Source organism: Peromyscus maniculatus, chromosome 8 (assembly GCF_049852395.1).
Source record: "Peromyscus maniculatus bairdii isolate BWxNUB_F1_BW_parent chromosome 8, HU_Pman_BW_mat_3.1, whole genome shotgun sequence".
NCBI lineage: Eukaryota > Metazoa > Chordata > Mammalia > Rodentia > Cricetidae > Peromyscus > Peromyscus maniculatus.
Window position 1 is genome coordinate 88,041,189 of NC_134859.1, and position 22,121 is coordinate 88,063,309.

Sequence of the window (22,121 nt, forward strand, 5' to 3'; positions counted from 1 at the left end):
TGGAGATTTATGTGCAGGTGTGTTCAGTTGTGTGGAGATGCATGTGTGTGTGTGTGTGTGTGTGTGTGTGTGTGTGTGTGTGTGTGTGTGTTCGGTTGTGTGGAGATGTATGTACATGTGTGTTTAGTTGTGTCGGAGATGCATGTGTGTGTGTGTTCAGTTGTGTGAAGATGTGTGTGTGTGTTTTCGGTTGGCACTGCTTGTCTTCCTAACTCATCTCTTCCCACAGTGAGACTTCCAGGTCTCCTTCTAAGCCTGGAGCTGCCAGCCAGCTTGTTTGTCTCCACCTCCCCATTTCCCCTAAGGGCTGCTATACCTGCCTGGCTTTTATGCAGGTTCTGGGAGTGCAAAGACCTCATGCTTGCCAGGCAAGCACACTCCCCACACTCCCTGCTGAGCCATCTCCCCAGCCATGATAGCTGTAGTCATTTCTTTTTTTTTTTTTTTTGGTTTTTTGAGACAGGGTTTCTCTGTGTAGCTTTGCGCCTTTCCTGGAACTCACTTTGGAGACCAGGCTGGCCTCGAACTCACAGAGATCCGCCTGCCTCTGCCTCCCAAGTGCTGCAATTAAAGGCGTGCGCCACCACTGCCCGGCTGTCTTTTTTTTTTTTTTTTTTTTAAATATTTTTTTAACTTTTTATTTAATGTCCATTGGTGTGAGGGTGTCAGATCTCCTGGAACTGGAGTTACAGACAGTTGTGAGCTGCCATGTGGGCACTGGGAATTGAACCTGGGTCTCCTGGAATAGCAGCTAGTGTTCTTAACCACTGAGCCATCTTTCCAGCCCTGTAGTCATTTCTTTTGTGCCCAGTTTTTAGACCTAGTAGTTTCCTTTTCTTAATCAAAAGTAAATGTGGCTTTCTTTAACCCCACAGGGAAGAGACGCTTCTGGGGAGCTCTGTTCTCCAGCTGAACCCAGCTATCCCTGGAGTTTTTGGTGGACCGTACCCATTTGGCATTGATCCGGTAAGTGTGCGTCTTTTCTACATGTCACTTTCCCCAAAGATTGCTTTTCATGAGTACTAAGAATGGAACCGAAGGCTTAGTGCAGGCTGGACAGATGCTCTACCTCTTGAGCTGTATGCCAGTGCTCAGTTTACTTCTTTTTTTTTTCCATTTTGAGATACGTTCTTATCAGACTATCTTTGAACTCACTCTAGCTTAAGCAGGACTTGCATTTTTTTAATCTTCCTGCCTCAGCTTTGACGTTCTTAACTGATCTTGAAATGAGAGGTTTAAGGTGAGGATAACTAAAATACGCACCTAGAATCTCAGCACTTGGAGGACTGAGGTAGTCAGATCATTCCATGTATGGGTCCAGCTCAGGCTGTGTAGTGAAACCCTGTCCAAAAGAAACAACAAAACAAAACCCTAAAAGCTAACTAAATATTAAAAATTAAAATTGGAACTGAGGAGATGCTCAGTCACTAAAGTGCTTGTTGTGAGGGCCTGAGTTCAGATCTCAGCACCCACATAAAGGGGAGCGGGTATTGGCACACACCTGTAGCCCCTGCACTATGGAGGAGATACAGCTGAGCTTGGGGGATCACTAACCAGCCACTAGCTGAATCAGTTAATGCTAGGATCAGTGAGAGACCCTGTCTCAAAAAGTCAGGTGAGAGCCAGGCGGTGGTGGTGCACGCGTTTAATCCCAGCACTTGGGAGGCAGAGGCAGGTGGATCTCTGTGAGTTCGAGGCCAGCCTGGTCTACAGAGTGAGATCCAGGACAGGCACCAAAACTGCACAGAGAAACCCTGTCTCGAAAAACAAAAACAAAACAAAAAAGTCAGGTGAGGAGTGACAGTTTTTTAAAAATGTACATACAAGGTTTTTGTTCTTATAGAAATACAATGGTATAATTATGGGAAACATGTTTTTCTATCATTATTCGTCAACGTATAAGTATCAGATTAGTGTTTTTTTGGGTTGTGTTGTATTAGAATGTTTTATTTTCATTTTTTGTATTAGTATAGATGAAACCCAGGGCTCAGGCATGCTAGGTGAGCACTCTAACCACGACATCGTGTCCCCAGCACAGAATGTTTGAATTGTTTGCCTTGAGTTCCTTTGAGAGGGGAAAACAGTCATTAAATTAATCTAGCCTGAAATTAGGACAGAATTTCCAATAAGTTTTGCAATGACCCTTAATGCACTTCTGCAATTTTGCACTATGTACTTCTGCAGAGCAGCATCCTAGTGTTGATAATTATGAAGTTAGAACATTGATCAAGTCTGAAAAATGTTAAAGATGCTTTATAACAGACAGTAGCAAATAGTCCGCCATGATCTAATTCTTTTGTGGGTTTTTTGAGACAGAGTCTCACATAGCCCAGGCTAGCCTCAAACTCACCCACCATGTGGTGAAATGTAGCCTTGAATTCCTGATTCTCATACCTCCACCTCCTAAGTGTTGGGATTGCAGGGATGTGCCACCATGCCTAGATTAAGATTTAATTCTCTATGTAAAAATAAGCTTATCCTGGCGGGGGGGAGAACAAGGGAATCCGTGGCTGATATGTAAAATTAAATTTAAAAAATGAAAAAAAAAATAAGCATATCCAACTCATTTCTGTATTAATTTGTTTTCTTTAATAAATGATGAAATTTTACCAAATTTGCTTTAAAATTAAGTTTATGATTCATTTTCATTGAGTGTTTGACTTGCATGCCTATTTTATATACCTTTCTTTCTACCCAGGATAGCATCATATTTCTTAGACAGAAAGGGGTTGCCAATGGAAACAGTTTATGAATCCTTGATTTGGGCAATGTGTCTTGATGGCTCCATAAAAACAGAAAAAAGAACCCCAACAATGTAGCAAGAATTTTTACCTATTTATGCTTTGTTTTTTTTGTTGTTGTTGTTTTGTTTTTTGGGTTTTTTTTTTTTTTTTTGCCTTTTTTTCCCTGTGTATGGAGTTTTGCCTGTGTGTGTCTATGCATCACAAATGTGTGGTACCAGAGTAGGCCAAAAGACACTGGATCACCTAGGACTAGAGTTACAGGTGGTTGTGAGTCACCATATAGGTGTTGGGAATTGAACCCAGGTCCCTTGGATGAATAACAAGTATTCTAAACCACTGAGCCCTCTTTCCAGCCCCTGGTTGATACTTAAAAAATAGGTGGCACATATCTGTAACCCCTGCACATGGGGGAGATGGAGCATTGGTAGTGCAGGGGGCCTTAGCTCGATGGTATAGCTCTTGCCTGGTGTATACAAGATGTATAAAGCAGCTGGGTGCACGCCTTTAATCTCAGCGCTTGGGAGGCAGAGGCAGGTGGATCTCTGTGAGTTCAAGACCAGCCTGGTCTACAGAGTGAGATCCAGGACAGCCAAGGATACACAAAGAGACCCTGTCTGGAAGAACCAAAAAAAAAAAAAAAAAAAAAAAAAGTATAAAGTCCTGACTTCAGACTCTAGCACACACAAAGAATCTCATTGTTGATACTTTTATGATATGATGACTGTATTGTAGCCATGTTTTTAAAAGAAGTCCTACCTTTTAGAGATCCATACTGAAATATATTTATAAGTAAAACACTAGGCTATTTCAGCTTTGCCCCAAAGTAATAATGAAGTGGGAAGAGAGTACAGTGAAACAAGGTTGACGTGAGTCTTTTAAGTTGATGGGAATGATCAAAGCTGGCTGATAAGTACATAAAAGTTTGTTTTAGTATTATCTTTATTTGAATAAATTGTTTAGAATTTTCCATAATAAGAAGAGTATTTTTTAGGTAGATGGATATTGTTTTCCCACTTGAGAATTCCTTGTGTGGTACCGTCTGGTTTTCTTGCATTCAACAGATTTGGAACATTGCAACCAATAAACTGACCTTCCTCAACTCCTTCAAGATGAAGATGTCTGTTATTCTTGGGATCATCCACATGCTGTTTGGAGTCAGCCTGAGCCTTTTCAACCACATGTGAGTCTCTGTCCCTGTCATCAGAAGACTGTGTTATTCAGATAACATTTTTGCCTGAAGAAATCATTACACCTTTGGAGAGGAATCAGTAACTCAGGACCCCATTCTATACTGTAGAAGCAGTCTAGATTATACAAACCTTGTGGTCTTAAATGAGACTTGATATTAGTTCCATAGCTTTATAGGTGCAAAAAAAGATCTTTGAAAAAAGATGCAACATTTTTCGTCGGATTTAGTGAATTCTTTTGTTGTTGATGACTGACTCAGGCCTTGTACCCACCAGGTAGACACTACAATGGATCTAAATCCCAAGCCTAAGTGAATTCTTTTTGAAACATGTATATTAATTTTATTTTGAATTCAGTGGATGTGGAGGGTATGTACATGTGTGTAGGTGCCCACAAAGCCAGAGGCATCAGATCTCCTGGAGCTGGAGTCACCTGAAGTTGTGAGCTACCTGACGTGGGTGCCAGGAATTTGCACTTGGGTCCTCTGCAAGAGCAGCAGTGCTCTTAGCTGACAAGCCCTCTCTCCAGCCCTTACTTCTCCCTTGGTGTGTAATTCATACACAACTGCAAACTGTATCCATAGATTAGAGCTTCCAGGCGCTTCCTCAGAGGGTGGGAGGTGGTTCCGGAGCCACTGGAGGCCCAGGAGTGTGGAGGCGCTGTCTCTGTCATCTCCGGAGCTGAGGGAGCGTTCCATCGGTGGAGTAGTACCATGGGCGTGGTCACTCTGAATTTCATCATTTTTCTCTTTCCCATCCTAGCTATTTCAAGAAGCCCTTGAATATCTACTTCGGCTTTATTCCTGAAATAATCTTCATGTCCTCCTTGTTTGGCTACCTGGTCATCCTTATCTTTTACAAGTGGACAGCCTACGATGTCCACTCATCTAAGAACGCACCAAGCCTCCTGATCCACTTCATAAACATGTTCCTCTTCTCCTACCCAGAGTCTGGTAATGGAATGCTGTACTCTGGACAGGTACGTCAGCCCCAGAGAAGGGGTGTTGTAGGTGGCTACCCAGGTCACAAAGCCACATGTAACTCTGACCTGAAGAAAACCTAAAGATGTGCTCTGTAATACATGGCTTTCAGCTCATACGACAAGTCACACCACTCCCCCATCCCTCTTAACTCGGGATGGCTCACTATAATTCTGTGCTATAAAGGATAGAATTTGTAGGGCTGAGTGCCACGGGCCTGTAATCCCAGCACTCAAAAGGCTAAGACAGGAGGGGCCAGAGATCTAGGCAAGCCTGGGCTACCTAGTGAATTCCAAGTCAGGATGAGCTACATAATGAGGACCTGTCTCAAACAATTAGATGAGTAAAGGGGGGCAGATTTTAGAACTACCATTTTATGGGGGACAATTACTGGGTTTGTCAAGGCACCTTCTCACTATTTAGAGAACCAGATAATATTCCCAGACCAATAAGAAAATATTGTTTGGGGTAAAATTTGCGCTGTCCTTGGAAACAGTGTGACTAAGGGACTGTGTGAAGCACCTTGTCTCTTGCTTTGCAGAAAGGAATTCAGTGTTTCCTCACAGTGGTGGCCATGCTTTGTGTCCCTTGGATGCTGCTGTTTAAGCCACTGATCCTGCGCCGTCAGTATTTGCGGAAGAAGCATTTGGTGAGTATATTTCTGTGGCTGAAGGTCATTAGACGTTTTCCTTGTTTAAGATCAAGGCCGTTCCTCAGAGGACAGAATGAACGGTGCACACATGCATGTATTCTTCAAGTGCACTTGTGTTACATACGAGCATGAACACCAGGCCTGCCGATGTCAGAGAACTATGTATGTGTTGCTCAGACACCTGAATTCCAGCTTCAAGTGACTGGATTGGAGTGAATAAGTCATATGTTTTTACCTTTCCTGGTCATGCAGAGTCCAGGCCTGGGCCTGTCTAGACGCAGCCAAAACAAGATTAGAAGAGCTGCAGATGGCACTTGCCCGTGTGGTTTGCCTGGACAGCCACAGGACTGACACCAAGACTTTTTTTTTTTTGATGAGATCATGATGCAGTCAAAACATCTGGGAAAGGGAAAGCGGTCTGATTTAAAGCACAATGATTTTTTTTCTTCTTTTAAAAAGCAGCATATGCACATACAGGTGTTTACTTAACGCCTGTGTGTATACCAACTCCACACACAAAGTTAAGCTTGCCAAATGTTCAATACTGCGTGTAATTTCTGGCTATCCAATGACGCTTACATACTGCACCTGCCTGGGGAAACCCGAGAGATCTTGTTGCATGATCCCTGTGGCTGTGAGATGATCCCTCCCGTTGGAGAGCAGCTGAGTTACCAGACCCTCCTTCTCCCTTCTCTGACCATCCTCATCCTTTCATGTGCCCTCCATTCGTCTCTCCTTCCCCTCTGCCCCCACCCCGTTTCGTTCTCTTCTCCTTTCTTCTTCTCTCCCATTCACTATCAGGAAGGGCAACCCGTGGAGGCCCCAGTCAGCCCAACCCCGAGCCAGCAGGGACTAGAGGCAGTGTCGGCTGCGACAGTGAGTCCATTAACTCCAACAGAGCCCATGTTTGTCTAAAGAGGCGGCAAACAGTGCAGCCGGGTTCTTTTTTAACGCTGCTGAGAGCGTGGGACGCGTGCTCTCCAGAAGTGTGGCCTTGTTGCTCACTGAGACGATGACAGAGGAGCCTTCCACCTCTTAGGAATAGATTCAGGTATCATCGTTACCATGGGCCTACTAAGTCTCCCTCAGATGTGTGAGTAGAGTCCTACCCTCGGGAGCAAAGTGGCTGCTCTTCCTCCTCAGTCCCATCGTCTTACTCGAAGCCAGCAGCTTTCGGACTCATCCACTCTTGTGTCTGTGTTTTGTGACCGTGTGTGGGGGTAAGTTTTCGGCATGGAGGCAAGAGGAGTTCAGACTCTCATGGTGTCTCTGTGCTTGGGGGTCCATCTTTAAAGGGTACTTGGCCTTGGCTTTTTGGTGGTTTCCAGCCATGACTGCCTTCTTTAGAGAAGGTCTGACCTCTCCCCTGTGTCCTCGGCCATTTCTCTGAGCCCTCCCTCTCGTGTGTCTCCTGCATGCCGCACACCCGTCATGGCACCCAAATCCACCCGTCTGGACCTCCCCTCCTCTGATACTAACTTTCAATCCAATGTCCACACTTGGAATGTTAAGCATTTGAGCATTTGTCCTCAGAAAACATCTCTTCACCAGAGTCTTAGAATGCACTAGTGTCTGTGTAGTCCAGCATCCTGGATTTTTGACCTCCATGGCCGGGACGGCTCTGTTTGGCATATACTCCTTTAAGGAAAATGCATGTCTGTGCCGGATGGAACTTTAATCCTGCTGTTTGAGATTATCCTCAAGAGGAACACATCCTGCCCACCGTGGATTTTCTTCCACATAGTGTTCTTGCCACTGTCTCGGCATTGTAAGGTACATCTGAGACATCTTGAGGCCTTGAAATCTGGCGCCATCTTCCATGATGAACTCCAGCAAAGCCCTGCTCATCCAGAAGCTTCCACACTGTGGGGTCTTCTTAGCCACTGGTTCTGTAGCTGAGTCAGTCTCTGGAGAGCAGCTCAGCGGTGTCCGATGACCACCCTCCCAGCAGGACCTTTGACCTCCGGGGGCTGAGAGCATAGATCCACTTTTGTTCTGCTTGTCCTCTTGGGCGTCTCTGGAGTGGTGTTAGCACAGTTCAGCTTGTCCTTTCCGGTTTTCGCTGATGTGTCTCTCATCTCTTCCCTGTAGCTCTTGTGGCCTGTGCTCTGCAGGGTAACTCATCACAGTCTGCCTAGGAGGTCTAACCTGCTTGTTCCCACTTCTTCTGCTGGCTAGGAAAACCTTCAGAAATGGCCTGTTTGGGAAATCCTGAATTCTGAAGCCTTCCTCCTCTACCCTGTAAACCCAGGCCAAGATACAATGGCGTCTCCCCTGAGCCCTCTGTACTGCTCAGAGTCTTCCCTTTGGAGGTCCGAGGTGCCCTCTGCACCCGTCCCACCACTCTCCCCCTCCAGGGGCATTGCTATCAGGTAGTGGCTTTGCCTTCAGCACATGTCTGTCATCTGTCAGGACACATGTTGACGTGTACACATGCCTAGAAGGAGAGAGATGTCAGGGACTGTTTTAAACTGAATCACTCTTCCACCTCTTGGTGTATCTTAGAGGTTGTTTTCATAGTAGTCCCCAGTCTTTTTACGGTGCCCAGCATTCCCTAGAATCCACTGGATATGCTAAAGTTATGTAATTACTGTCGATGATGGATGTGGTACTTGTTCCAATTCTTTGCTATTATAAATAATAATGCAGAGACTATCCCGATGCATATGTATCTTATGGATTCTGTAACTATGGATGCCCTAGCAATGGGACTGCTGGATGTCCATGGGTGCAGTGTGTTTTGTATTTGGTGTGCCCTTCACAGGATTATACCATTTCCAGCAATGCCTCCCTGTGCTCCACCCCAGACCTACTAAGTATACACTTCCTGGGGACAGCATTTGAGAATTTACTGGAAACAAACTTCCGGCTGGGCGGTGGTGGCGCACGCCTTTAGTCCCAGCTCTCAGGAGGCAGAGGCAGGCGGATCTCTGAGTTTGAGGCCTGCCTGGTCTACAAAGTGAGTTTCAGGACAGCCAGGGCTACACAAAGAAACACTTTTCTCAAAAAACCAAAAACAGAAAAAGAAAGAAAAAGTAGTTTCCAAAGTGCTCTTCCTGTGGCTGTTTCTGTAGCCAGCCTTGAAGGAGAGCACTATAAGAAAAGAGGGGTCTACTTACATAAACACTGGGGTCTGAACTGGTCAGTGATCTGTAGTAAAAAAGAAAAAAAAAAGGGCGCCAAAGGGTGAAGCTGAGGAGGGAGACCACAGGGAAGTGCCAGCTTGTTTACACAGTGTTCAAGCTGTCTGGAAAGCTGGAGTTGCAGCAAGCAGCCCTCAGCTTTGAGTTGGTAGAACCCATAAGCAGTAGTTCAGGGGCTGCTTCCTGAGTCTCCTTTGCTCCGCCCCCAACCCTCTGATCAAGAGGGGTCTCTGGTTTATTTTACATTTTTAAAATTCAGTATTCTTTAGCCACAAATGAGTGTCTGTTAGGGTGTTATTTTTTTTCTTCCCTGACCTGGGGAGTCCTTTGTGCCTAGACAGACCTGGTGCATTTCTGGTAGAGGTTGCTGGAACCCTTGGGCTCCTGTTGAAAGCATGTCGGATCAGGGTGTACTCATCACGTCACTGGCTGTCATCTGTCCCCCACACCCTACATGGAAAGTCTACCCTTCAGTTCCAGCAGCAATTAGGCGCTTGCAGACTGTACAGACCAGGCTGCGTTTGTTATGGGAGTGTGCTCATGTTTAGCTTCTCAGTCACACAACTCTCTGTTAGCATTGGCCAAGGCAAGGTTGCTTTGTCTTGGTGTTGCCAGATGAGGTGGTAACCGCAGGCTGCCACTCGTGGGGGCCATAGCAGTGGTGGTTGGGGTGGGACAGTTACTCGTTTTTTTCCTTAGCTTGTTCAATCAGTGGATGTTGCTTTTGTTGTTAGGATGTATTATGCCTTTCTGAGGATTGTATGTACTAACCATCGCCCTTCCCCACCTCACAGAGTGCCACAGTAAAGCCCAGGCAAATACTACTCTTTCTGTTCATCTGTGTAGGGAACTCTCAACTTTGGTGGGATCAGGGTGGGCAACGGACCGACAGAGGAGGATGCTGAGATTATTCAGCATGACCAGCTCTCCACCCATTCAGAGGACGCAGAAGAGGTAAGAGCCAGTGGTGTGGGCTTCCTCTCCTACCTTGGGCAGCTCCAGTCTTGTTTTCTAAGAGGCTTATCAATCATCTCCTTGAAAAATAAAACTACTAATGATTGGTCACTGTCAGGACTGCGTAGGGTGCCACAGCTTGCCCCGTGAGGCCTGCTCTAACCTCCAGGGGCAGCCACAGAACCACGCAGCTTTCTCTGCTCCTCTTGAGTTCCGCCGCTCTGTGGTGCGCTGCACGTGGCCTAAGTCACTAACTGCTCTCCTCCTCCTCCCGGGCAGCGCCCAGCATCCCACCTCTTGTTACCAGAAAGATGGGAGCCTTTAGAATAGCTTCTTCATCCTTCCGTCCTCCCAAGAATCCTCAATCACACTGTTGACCAGCTGCACTCAGTATTTCGTTTTGAGGCCTACCCCATCGATGTGTTCTTGATCCAGGGGGGTTTGTTTGTTTTTTTAAGACCTTTTAAACATTGTTACCTGCTTCTTTTTAGAGTGAGAGTGGAAAGGAATCAGGCCAGGCTACCCTTTCCTTTTGACTCTACTTCCAATGTCAGCTATTTAAAATTCACTCTCCTTGCCTGAGCACTCGTGGCTCTCGCCTATTCATTATAGTATTTTTAAAGCAAATAAAATAGCGGCGAGGGACCCAGGCTGCGTTTTTCAGTCTAGCCACTTTGGCTGTGCTTTTTGTTTTTTGTGTTGTTTTTTTTTTAATTGCAAGTGTTGGGGTGCCTTTACAAATATGTATCTTAATTCTGTGATTTCCCTTTGTGTGTATGCTAAGGAAGGGTGCCTCCAGCACCTCGTCCCCATTTGCCATCCTCTCCCAAAGCAGTCAGTAGTACGTGCTCATAGCTTGTGACCTTGTGTGCGGTACAGCTTCCCACTAAGTGTGAATTTGTATTTTCAAGCCTACCGAGGACGAAGTGGTAAGACCAAAGCCTTTGTGTCTATCTGGGGCTTCTCTTTTCCCATCCTGTGCTCACTCTGCCAACCCCACCACACCCTGGGGCCACACACATGACGCCATGCATCCTGCATCTCGTTGGCCATTTCTAACCACTTTGTGAGCCTGCATTCTGAAACAGTTCATCTCCATTAACTGCATCTCATGTCGGTCCCCTCTGTCCTTGTGTTGTTGACTGCTGGTCTAACACCTCTGAAACTGGCTTGGAAGAAGCTGCAAGTAATGTCTGTAACCGGCATTCTTGAAGTCCCTGCCCACAGGGTTGAGTCCCACGGGTCTCCACTTCCTTTCCTGTGACGGGATGGTTGCTCCTCTGAGTGCTTGCAAGTGAAGCTGACCCTGCCTCCCTGTCTGAGAGGCAGCCAGCCTCTTCCTGCTGCCCCCATCAGCTTGGTGGTGCTTCGACTTAGGGCCACAAGACCCTTTGCTCGGAGTCAGCTGTAGCTTCACATGACCTGGTTGGGAAGTGACCCACTTTCAAAATAAGCTTTGCCTCTCGGGTACATTCAGGGAGAAGCAATCCATCTGCACAAAAGGCTTTCGTATGTTAAGTGCATACAGAATAATCGAATGGAAAGAAAGCTAAATGTTCAGGCCACATCTAGAGTACCAGGCCTTGTAGCTCGGCAGTACTTCATTCACCCACACGCAGATTTTGAGACAGGTTTGACAAGGCCTCCCCACACTGTTTGCATCTTTCCCCCCAACTTCTCTCTAACATGCCTGTACTTACGAACCATTCTCTCCCCTCTCCTGGTTTCTCCAAGGGGCAGTGCATGGCTGTGGGAAAGCCTTTGCTGTCCTGTGTCAACACAGGCAGTGGCGTTCTCCCTGATGGCTAGCGAGGCTCCCTTGCCTGCATCAATCACAAGCATCACTCCTGGACCAGGTGTCTGTGCATAGTCGCTGGCTGAGCTGCCTGGCATGGTGGGGGGGGATGAGGAGGATTCCATGCTGCTGAGGAGCCTGGTCCTCTCCCGGTATCACCGCCTCCAACAATAGTGCTTTCCAAATGTCTACCTGGTTAGGTACCAGCTCCTTCAGCAGCAGCAGAATGTTCTAGTCGGCTGTCTAGTGCCAATGTCCTCATGTATAGCCGTGTCCCTGGGAGGTGGACAATCGAGAAGACAGGCTGTGATCTGGTCTTCCCACTCCCTGCCACCGACCACACTCAGGGAATTATCTCTCTGGCTTCTGCCAGTCGTAACTTTTGTCTTTGTCCGGCATTGATTCTGCACAGCCAAACTGGGGTACCTGACATTTATGAAATGATTTCAGACAAAACAGATTCTTACAAAGTAGTGCAGACTACTTCTGCAAGCCCCACATTGGGTGTAGACACGTGTTTATTCTAGGCAGGGCCCTCGCCTAGGAGACACTTAGTCCAGGCCCAAACCAGACCCAGGCTGCTTGATACCTGGGAAGTCTTGCAAGGCTGTCACCATTCAGCGAGGGTCAGCGGCCCTCCCCTGCTGTGTCTTCTCACCAGCTGCCTTCATCAGCTCCTTCCCACCCACCCACCCATCTGCACAGTCACGGGTGTCAAGCCCTATGTTTAGTGCTATGGAAATGGAGAGAAGAAAAGTAGTTCTTGCCTTTAAGGATCTTCCAGACAAGGTAGGGAGACAGCCGGGAGGCAGACACCGTGATGGATGTGTGCCCAGGATGCTTCGGGAGCATAGAAGGACACCTGACAGGCACTGGGGTGAAACTGGAAAGAATGTGGGAAAGGATTCCCTTGGGTTCCCCCCTGGTGCTGAGGCTGGCCAAACAGGGATGTCTGGAGGCAAGGAGCAAGGAAGAGGAGACCCACCACCATCTACAGCATTAAAAAAAAATGAAGGCCTATAGGCCAAGCCCATGTTCAGCGGTGGTTCAGCTTTGGGGGAGCTGATCATTAGAGGGGTTGGCAGAGAGCAACAGAAGTTGTTGCCTCATTTTGGCAACAAGGAGCCATCAGAGTAGTGAAGCTGGGGTACATGGGCGCTGCTGGCACCCCAGTAGTAGAGATGTTAAGTATACTGGGTGGGTGAGGGGCATGGCCTGGGGGCAAGGGCATCCTGTAGGGTGATGTGATTCAGGAAGGGACTGGGTAGCTTAAGGTGAAGTCACTTACAGGGGTTGGGAGGAAAGGCCTGGCATGGATGTGGGAAAGTAACAGTCTTTGTGGGCCCAGAGGACAGATTGCTGTGTTTCATTCAGTGGGGTTGAGTCCGGAGGCCTGTGGCACACGAGGAGTCACAGCCGAGCTAACCAAGGATGGGCAGCACAGAGATGAGATGTTCGCCTGAGAGTCACTCCCAGGGTGCCCGGTGAGGCTGTGACGCCTGGTTATCTTGGAAGGACAGTGGTACGGAGGAAGGAATTTTAGGAGGAAGACCAAGAGACAAGAAGTGTCTCAGGGAGGAAGGGAGGAACCCCAGTGACAGACACCACAAAATACAGCCAGGCACAGTGTCTGTTAGATTAACCACTGGGAGATGATGTAACCACCTTAGAAAAGCTGTTCTGGATGAGAAAGGGGAAGAGCCAGGGCGAAGAGCAAAGGGCCAGACAGAAGCTGGGACAGAATACGGCTAAGAGGGTGGAGAGTGACTTGCTGTCACATCAGAGATGCCTGCGTTGGGCCTGCGGTGAATGACAGGCTCCTTCCAAGTGCTGGCCTGGATTTCTCCCGTAATTCTCATCTCCCCTGAGAAAGCATTCCTAGGGAGATGAGAAGGAAGGATATTGCCTGGAAGGGAAGGTTTCCTCCTTCTCCCCTTTCCCCTGGAATGGGCATACAGTGTCTCCTGTAGCCCAGGCTAGCCTAGAACTCACTATGTAGCTAAGGATGGCCTTGAGCTCTTTACCATCCTGCCTCTGCCTTTCAAGTACTGGGATCACAGGTCTCCACAGCTATATCTGGTTCTCCTTTATTTCACGTTTTCCCTTTTATTGAAAATACCCTTTTCCTCACATAGTATACCCTGATTATGGTTCTCCTTTTTTAATGAGAGAAAACTGGGTTGAAGAAAACCCCGAAAGCACTGTACCTTCACTGAGCTCAGGAATAGAGACCGGGTCTCCTTGGAGCTCTGGACTTTCTTCCCCATCAGTTCATGTAGCCAGGGTAGGGAAGCGTTCTTTCAGCACTGCTGGACTGAGGGAGCTCTGGATAACGTAACAAGGACTACTCATTTTCAGAGTAGGAGGTTTATAGAGAAGTCCAGAGACTCACAGGGTTAGACAGATGACCAGAAGTGGGGCATTTCCCGAGGTGACTTGCTGGAAGTGGCTCCTCTTCCTGCTGGCCCTAACTCTTAGGACTTGCCAGGCCAGCCCCTTAATACAGTATAGAAACTATAGCGTAAGACAGGCCCTGACCTGAGGACAGGGAAGCTGGCTGAGCCTCAGGAGCCCGGAGCTGGCGATCCTGTGCTGGGCTTGGAGGAGTGATCTCAGAGAAAACTATGGCCTGTTCTATGGTGGACATTTGATTTCTCCACCTGAGCCTTCTAGAACATACCAAGTTCAGAAAACTGCCCCTAAAAATGGACTCTGAAGAACTTCTTCCAGACCCCAAGGTCTACCCACCTCCCATTTACTCAGTCCTGAAGACTGAGCCCAGGGCATGCGAGACGAGTGCTCCCACACTTCCCATTCACTCAGTCCTGAAGACTGAGCCCAGGGCACACTAGGCGAGTGCTCCCACACTTCCCATTCACTCAGTCTGGAAGACTGAGCCCAGGGCATGCTAGGTGAGTGCTCCCACACTTCCCATTCACTCAGTCTGGAAGACTGAGCCCAGGGCATGCTAGGCGAGTGCTCCCACTGAGCTCCCATTTACTCAGTCTGGAAGACTGAGCCCAGGGCATGCTAGGCGAGTGCTCCCACACCTCCCATTTACTCAGTCCGGAAGACTGAACCCAGGGCATGCTAGGCGAGTGCTCCCACTGAGCTCCCCAGCACACTTGTTATGTTTCAGGTTTTTGGAGACAGGTTCTCACTCTGTTGTCCGGGCTGCCTTCAAGCTCATGATCCTCCTACCTCCGCCTCCTCAGTGCTGGGGTTACGACATGAGCCACCATGCCCGTGAGCCACCACGCTAGCCACACCTATGGTATTTTCTGATTAGCTCTTTGTGGGAATTTGTGGACTTTTGGCAAAATTTCCCCAGGTGATCTTTTCAAAAGTCACAGAAGACGGAAGTTGTCTAGGTCTCAAAAGGCTGGAAAGAGTAAATAAGGAGGCCGAGGAGCTCACTGTGCAAGTAGCTTCCTGCCCGACAGCAAAGTCTGGGAGCTGCCTGCCTGCCCTTGCCGTGTTCTGAACAGAGGTGCTCCACTGTAAGGCAGGGAGGGATCAGCTGGGCCCGGCCCACTGGCAGGTCCTTACAGTCTCCAGCACAGTCTCTAGGCCGAGTACACGTGACAGTTCATGTCAACTTGGCAAAATCTGGAGTCGCCTGAGACAAGCCTCTGGCCGTGTCTGAGAGGCTGTTGCAGATGGGCTGAGGTGGGAAGACACAGCTTGAAAGCAGGTGGTGCCATTCCCTGGGCTTGGGCTCCGGACTGAGTAGAAGGCAAACAGCACACGCATCCATCGCTCTCTGCGGCTTGGCTGTGGATGGGACGTGACCAGCTGCTCTAAGCGCCTGCTGTCTTGGCTTCCCCAACATGACCGCTGCACCCTGAACTGTGAGCCAAATAAACCTTTCTCCCTAAGCTGCTTTTTATTTAATCACAGGGGAAAAAAAAAAAAGATATCATTCTTGACTCAGTATACCCCACTGTGAAGATCAGATTCCACCAGGGAAAGAAAATTTTGTTGAAAAGAATCTCGTTAAAATACACAATGTACGCCGGGCTGTGGTGGCACACGCCTTTAATCCTAGCACTTGGGAGGCAGAGTCAAGCGGATCTCTGTGATTTTGAGGCCAGCCTGGGCTATAGAGTGAGTCCCAGGACAGCCAAGGCTACACAGAGAAACCCTATCTAAGAGAGAGAGAGAGAGAGAGAGAGAGAGAGAGAGAGAGAGAGAGAGAGAGAGAGAGAGAGAGAGAGACATACATTGTGGAACTGGAGAGATAGTTAAGTGGCCAAGAGACTGACTGCTCTTCCAGAGGACCTGGGTTCTATTCCTAGTACCCACATGGAGGCTCACAGAGGATCTGATTCCCTCTGCTAGCCTCTGCGGGCATTGCATGCACATGGTGCACAGATATGAATGCAGGAAAGACACTGATACACATAAAATAAAAATAAGTCTGGCCAGCCAGTGGTGTCACACACCTTTAATCCTAATCCCAGCACTTGGAAGGCAAAGGCAGGAGGATCTCTAAATTCAAGGTCAGCATGGTCTACAGAGCAAGTTCCAGGACAGCCAGGGCTGTCAGAGAAACCCTGTCTCAAAAAATCAAAAAGTAGCTGGGCGGTGGTGGTGCACCCCTTTAATCCCAGCACTCGGGAGGCAGAGGCAGGCGGATCTCTGTGAGTTCAAGGCCAGCATGGTCTGCACAGTAAGTTCCAGGACAGCCAGGGCTGTCAGAGAAAACCTGTCTCCAAAAAAAAAAAAAAAAAAAAAAAAAAAAAAAAAAAAAAAACAGTAAATAAATAAATCTTTAAAAAAACAAAACAAAATAGTGTAATGGGCATGGAAACACACACCTCTAAAGCCAGCACTTGGGAGTCAGAGGTGGATAGCTCTCTGAGTTTGAAGCCAGCCTGATCTACATGGTGAGTTCTAGGCCGGCCAGAACTATATAGTGAGACCCTGTCTGAAAAAAAAGATACACAGTTTGAGGCTGGAGAGATGGCTGCTCTTGCAGAGGGCATAGGTTCAGTTCCAGCACCCACAGGGTGGTTCACAACCACCTGTAACTCCAGTTCCAGGAAATCCAACCCCCTCTGCTGGACTCCAGGAGTACTGCATATGCACTCACTTGCAAGTGAGCACTCTTGCAAATAAAATAAAAAAAAGATAGGCTTTCCTAATGCAGCGGCACACATCACAAAGCCAGCACAAAAAGCCTAAGGAGGTAGGGTTCCAAGTTCAAGATCAGCCTGAAACTATATAGTGAAACTCTGGCTTAAAAAAAAAAAAAAAAAAAAAAAAAAAGAACAAGGTACAATGTAGTGCACTGAGGGGGTGATAGGGTGCCCCAGTTGGAAGCCAGGCCAGGAGGGATTTTGGGGGAAGTCATTGCTGAAATCACTTTGAAGTCAACCCTGATACCCAGCCCCTCTACAGGTGAGGTGTCAACTATGAGAAATGTAGTCCCCGCCCTGGCATGGGCTCCAGGAGCAAGTCAGCTCCTGCACACTCCCCTCCCACCCTGACGTCTCCTCTGTGGTTTCCTCCCATGCCAGTTTGACTTTGCGGACACCATGGTTCACCAGGCCATCCACACCATCGAGTACTGCCTGGGCTGCATCTCCAACACTGCCTCCTACCTGCGGCTCTGGGCCCTCAGCCTTGCGCATGCACGTGAGTCTGTTCTCTCCCGTCCCCTCCCTGCCTCACAGAGCTCCCTTAGATCAGTGGTGGCTGCCCCAGCATGGAAAGACAGGAAGGTTCCGGGATCAGTCCAGCTCCTAAATCCAAGAATGAGTGCAGATAAGGTGAATCTGCTCTTACTCAGGTTAGCCGCTGGTGGTGATGCTGCCCAAACTGTAGGAACACAGTTTTCGATGGGTGGTGGTGGTGCACACCTTTAGTCCCAGCGTTTGGGAGGCAGAAGCAGGTGGATCTGTGAGTCTGCACCCAGCCTGGTCTATAGGGTGAATTCAGGACAGCCAGGGCTAGGACGGCACTTTTCAAGGACCTCTCCAGGTAAATGGTAGCAGAGCAAAACACAGAGGTCATACATCTCCCCCCCCACTTTTGCTAAATTCAACTCCCCCGGTGTCTCCCCTTCCCCAGAGCTCTCGGAAGTCCTTTGGACCATGGTGATCCACATCGGCCTGCACGTTCGGAGTCTGGCCGGAGGGTTAGGGCTGTTCTTCATCTTCGCCGCCTTTGCCACCCTGACTGTGGCCATCCTGCTGATCATGGAGGGTCTCTCGGCCTTCCTCCATGCACTGCGGTTACACTGGTGAGTGGCAGTGGGTCCCAGGGGGAGCAGGGTGTGGACAGTCCCCTTGCTTTAGCACCGGAAGTCCGTCCTCTAGGGAATGGAAGCTGGCCCTTCTCCAGCTCAACGGAGGGGTGTCAGGGTGCCCCAGTTGGAAGCCAGGCTGGGAAGGATTTTTGGAGAAGTCATTGCTGAAATCACTTTCCTTCCTTCCTTCCTTCCTCCCTCCCTCCCTCCCTCCCTCCCTCCCTCCCTCCCTCCCTCCCTCCCTCCCTTCCTTCCTTCCTTCCTTCCTTCCTTCCTTCCATTTCTTTTTTACATTGAGTGAAGTTTATTATTGGTTATTTCCTCCCCGTCTCCCCACTAGTACACACTCTCAAACAGGCATGCCTTATCATACTGCTGAAATCACTTTTCAAAGGCAACACTGGTACCCAGCCCTCTAAAGGTGAGGTGTCAGCTGTGAGAACTGTAGTCCCCGTCCTGGCGTGAGCTCCAGGTGCGATTCGACTCCCGCACACTCCCCTCCCAGCCTGCTGTCTCCTCACAGCAGCACCCCACACACCTTTGCTGGCATGGCGCCTTGGAAAAGGCCCCAGGAAACCCAGCTCGCCTTCTCATGGGTTCCAGGAAAGGCTCTTTCTTACTCCTTGCTTTTGTATTCGTCAGTACTTTTGATTGTCTTGTAAAGTTGAAGGGAGTTGTGGGAATAGGTCTTTTGTTGTTGTTATTTGTTTGTTTTGTTTTGTTTTTTGAGACAGGGTCTCTCTGTGTAGCCCTGGCTGTCCTGGAACTCACTCTGTAGCCCAGGCTGGCCTTAAACTCACAGAGATCCTCCTGCCTCTGCCTCCTGAGTGCTGGGATTAAAGGTGTGAGCACCATCACCTGGCTTGTTTTTTTTTTTTTAAATTTATTTATTATGTAAACAGCATGTATGACTGCAGGCCAGAAGAGGGCACCAGATCTCATTACAGATGGTTATGAGCCACCATGTGGGTGCCGGGAATTGAACTCAGGACCTCTGGAAGAGCAGTCCGTGCTCTTAACCTCTGAGCCATCTCTCCAGCCCTGTTTTTTGTTTTTTAATAGGGTCTCACTATATAGCCTAGGCTGGCCTCGAACTCAAAATTCTCCTGCTTCAACTTCTCAAGTGTTAGGATTACAGGCAAGGACTACCACGCACAGCGAGGAGTTTGGTTTTGTGTGTGAGGGTGTTCTTGTCTTGTCCTGGCCTGTGACTCCTGTCTTTGGAGCACTGGACTGGGCCCTGTCCGGGACAGCTGGAGCACACTCTATCCCGACTGTGTCCCCGACTGTGTCCCCGACTGTGTCCCCGACTGTGTCAGTGCTGCTTTGGGAGGATGGGAAGGGCACTAACGCGGCTTTTCCAAAGGTGGCCCAGGGCTGTGGAGGTGCGTGCTGTCTGCTCTTCTTAACGTACTGGGACCCTTTGTGAGTCTGTATGAAGAAATGGCTCGGAAAGAGGAGAGCTAGAGGCTGGGCTGTGACTAGGACCGCAAATGAGGGTTGCCGGATTGAGCAAATAAGAATACCAGGGAAGTCTTGTGGCACGCACGGCTCGGTGGGTTAAGGCATGTGCCACCAAGCCTGAGACCCGACCGAGTTCAAGCCCCTGGAACCACATGGTGGTCGGAGAGAACTGACTTTTGCAAGTTGTCCTCCACGTGACCACTCTTGTACTCACAGATATCCATACACCCAAGATAAACAACTGTCATTTAAAAAGTCTTTAATAACGTAAGATGCTCAGTGAGGTAGAGCGTCAGCTAAACTGAATGATTTTTGTATGACTATTTCTCAAACATGTCTGAAAGGCAGCCACACCATGAGCCAGGCAGCCTGTGTCTCAGTGGTGGCCCTGCCTCAGACTTCCCCCCCCCCCTCCTCTGGGGCTTCATTTACTCCGTTAGCATCTCAGGAAGCTCTAGATGACCCACACAAACACTCCCACCACACACACTCAAGGGGTCACACACTCACTGGCCCTGCCTCACAAAACCCTGGATGAGGTGGTGGGTAGTCTCTGGGCTCCACAGGGGCTTTGCACAGCCTGCCCCCCCCCCAGAAGCCTCTTTCTGTGCCCCTCACCCCTCATCTTTCTCTCCTGGCTGCATCACAAGCTTCTTTAAGAGGCTCCTGTTGCTTGTGCCAAGTTATGGCGGAGAATTGAGGTGTGTTGAGGTAAGCTGTGGCTGACATTAGCAGCCTTCCCTCTAAAGCTGCTTTAGGAGGCCTGTGCTTCCTCAGTAGAAGCTGCTTGGTCTGAACTGGCTCTCTCCTGCTGGCTCCTCTTCTCTGCACCCCGAGGTTTGTTTACTGGGAGCCTGCAGGGCCGGAGTGCTGTGTGCTGTTAGCTGGGCCTTGGCGCCCTCCCCCAGGTTATCAGCCAGCCCTCCCCAGCACACTTCCTCAGCCGCTCCAGGGAGGGAGGGGCTGCATAACCAGCCTCATGACTCACTTTTTCTTGCCCTCTTGACCCCTGTGCTTTCCTGTTCACATCTGTCCCCCGAGCTCTGGCCCCAGGGAAGAGTGACTTAACCCTCCTTGATTCCAGCCCCTGTTAAAGGCGGTCGCCTCCATTCTGGGCAGAGCGAGGAGCAGGGAAAATTGGCTCAGAACCATCAGGCAGGTCAGCAAGGCAGGAGCCCCACGGCATGAGGAGGTCGCCTGGCCTTGGGTCCCACTTCCATCAGGAGCTGAAGCAGTTTGGGACGCCATGTTTTGTTGCCAGATGAATGGCTTACCTATGGCCTTCAAGTGACAGTGTCTTCCTCCGTTCTCCCAAAGGGGTGTGGGGAAGTGGGGAGCCATGTGAGGCAAGCTTCTGAGACAAACTGACTTCACTGGCCAGTGATCCGAGCTCTCTGAACATGCCTTTGTCTCGTGTGGAGAGAGAAGGCAATGATCACATGGCAGTTACTGTGAGAAAATAGGAAATAATGTACATACCAGGTGCCTGTTACACAGCCCTGACATAACATACCATAACACACCATAACATACCATAACACACCATAACAGACATCGGCTGAAGAGTGGGACGCCCTAGAGACAGACCTGGCTGGCCTGCCTCATTAACACACGTTTTAGGCAGGTTAGAGACTGGAGAGACCATAAAGGGGGCATGTGCTGCCGTCCGAAGGCCCCTTAGCTGTAGTCTGCAAGGAACAGGCTTGAAAATAGGTGCCTCGCTTTTATTGTCTGTAGGTAGTGAAAGTCCTGAGCACAGGAGGAGAAACAGGAAAGCACATGCAACTTTCAGAGTCCTGGCTTTGGAGGGATGGGTGCCTGTTGACAAGGTTGAGACGTGGCACCCCCACTTAAAAGTTTAGTCGGTGCCTGTCCGCCCTCTACTGGCCAAATGCAGAAGTGCACCAAGGCCTGCAGGGAGCTCCGCGTTGTGGCCTTTTGGTGATGGGTGGGAACAGTCCTTGCCAAAGTGGCCCAGGGATAGTGCTGCTGCTTTCTGGCACCAGGCACAAGCATCTCCACACCTCCCACTTCATCCCTGGTGTTTCTCTGGCAAACAAGTTCTGCGTTTCTTTGGTGGGATTGAGAGGAAACCATTTGATATGGTTTTGATTTGATTTGATAACATAAGCCACTAGTCTGAGAGCCGTAAAGGTCATAAGGCCTTTGAGAACATAATTTCTGTCTCCTGGGTTGTGTGTCTTCCCACCTACCATGTAAAGTGTGCTTGGTACTCATGCCCACCATAATGAGACACAAAGCGAGAATCTGCCTGTAACTGGCCATCAGAATGAGGCATAAAGACTGTTGCCCGGGACGAGGACCTCTTATCTAGAGTCCGTGTGTGTGTGTGTGTGTGTGTGTGTGTGTGTGTGTGTGTGTGTGTGTGTGTGTATATATCCATGCTCACACCTGTGTGCTCCCAGGTGGGTGGATGGCCGAGGAAACAGGGTGGGGAGCAGGGGTGAGGAATGAAGTGACGTGATAGAATCCTGGGCAGATAGTCCCAGGGTGACAGACAGCATTGCCCGACAGCCGAGCCGTCGGAGATGTGTTCATCCCCAAAGAGTAGAGCCAGAGAAAGCAGCTGCTCCAGCCCCTTCTGACACTGCCTCCCTCCATCACCCCCCACCAGGGAGGGAAAAGGTTCCACAACCCCTTCCTTCCTCTTTCAACCAGCCCTGGAAAGAACATGGCGGGTACATTCATGTGTGCGCTCACGGCCCCGGCTCGCTGGCTGACCTTTGCCGGGAGCTGAAGCTGGAAGGGGTCACAGGGAAGCCCGTCCACACTCCTGAGACTCTGGGTTCTAGGTGCACGTCAGAGGCTGAGCGAACAGCTGAGGAGCCCCCAGGAGCCGGCACCTCTCACCCCCAAGGCCACTCTGGCCTGTACTTTCTCAGGAAGCACACATTTCCCTGGGTGGGGCGGCCAGAGGGAAACTGGGAG

The 22,121-nt window shown here is 49.2% G+C and overlaps 1 protein-coding gene across 6 annotated transcripts in view; it reads left to right on the forward strand.

Annotated features, from left to right (window-relative positions):
* Atp6v0a1 (ATPase H+ transporting V0 subunit a1) overlaps nucleotides 1–22,121 on the forward strand; it is a 55,519-nt gene that overhangs the window by 28,795 nt on the left and 4,603 nt on the right. For 2 of the 6 annotated variants that reach the window (XM_042282825.2, XM_042282823.2), the window contains exons 14-21: nucleotides 876–966; nucleotides 3,806–3,924; nucleotides 4,694–4,910; nucleotides 5,453–5,560; nucleotides 9,553–9,660; nucleotides 10,572–10,589; nucleotides 16,978–17,095; nucleotides 17,531–17,702. In XM_042282825.2, the coding sequence (XP_042138759.1) occupies nucleotides 876–966; nucleotides 3,806–3,924; nucleotides 4,694–4,910; nucleotides 5,453–5,560; nucleotides 9,553–9,660; nucleotides 10,572–10,589; nucleotides 16,978–17,095; nucleotides 17,531–17,702 (951 nt within the window). Of the gene's footprint in view, nucleotides 1–875; nucleotides 967–3,805; nucleotides 3,925–4,693; nucleotides 4,911–5,452; nucleotides 5,561–6,364; nucleotides 6,440–9,552; nucleotides 9,661–10,571; nucleotides 14,218–14,338; nucleotides 15,608–16,977; nucleotides 17,096–17,530; nucleotides 17,703–22,121 lie in introns of those variants that run through there. The other 4 variants (XM_042282826.2, XM_042282824.2, XM_042282820.2 and 1 more) reach the window with 3 other exon arrangements.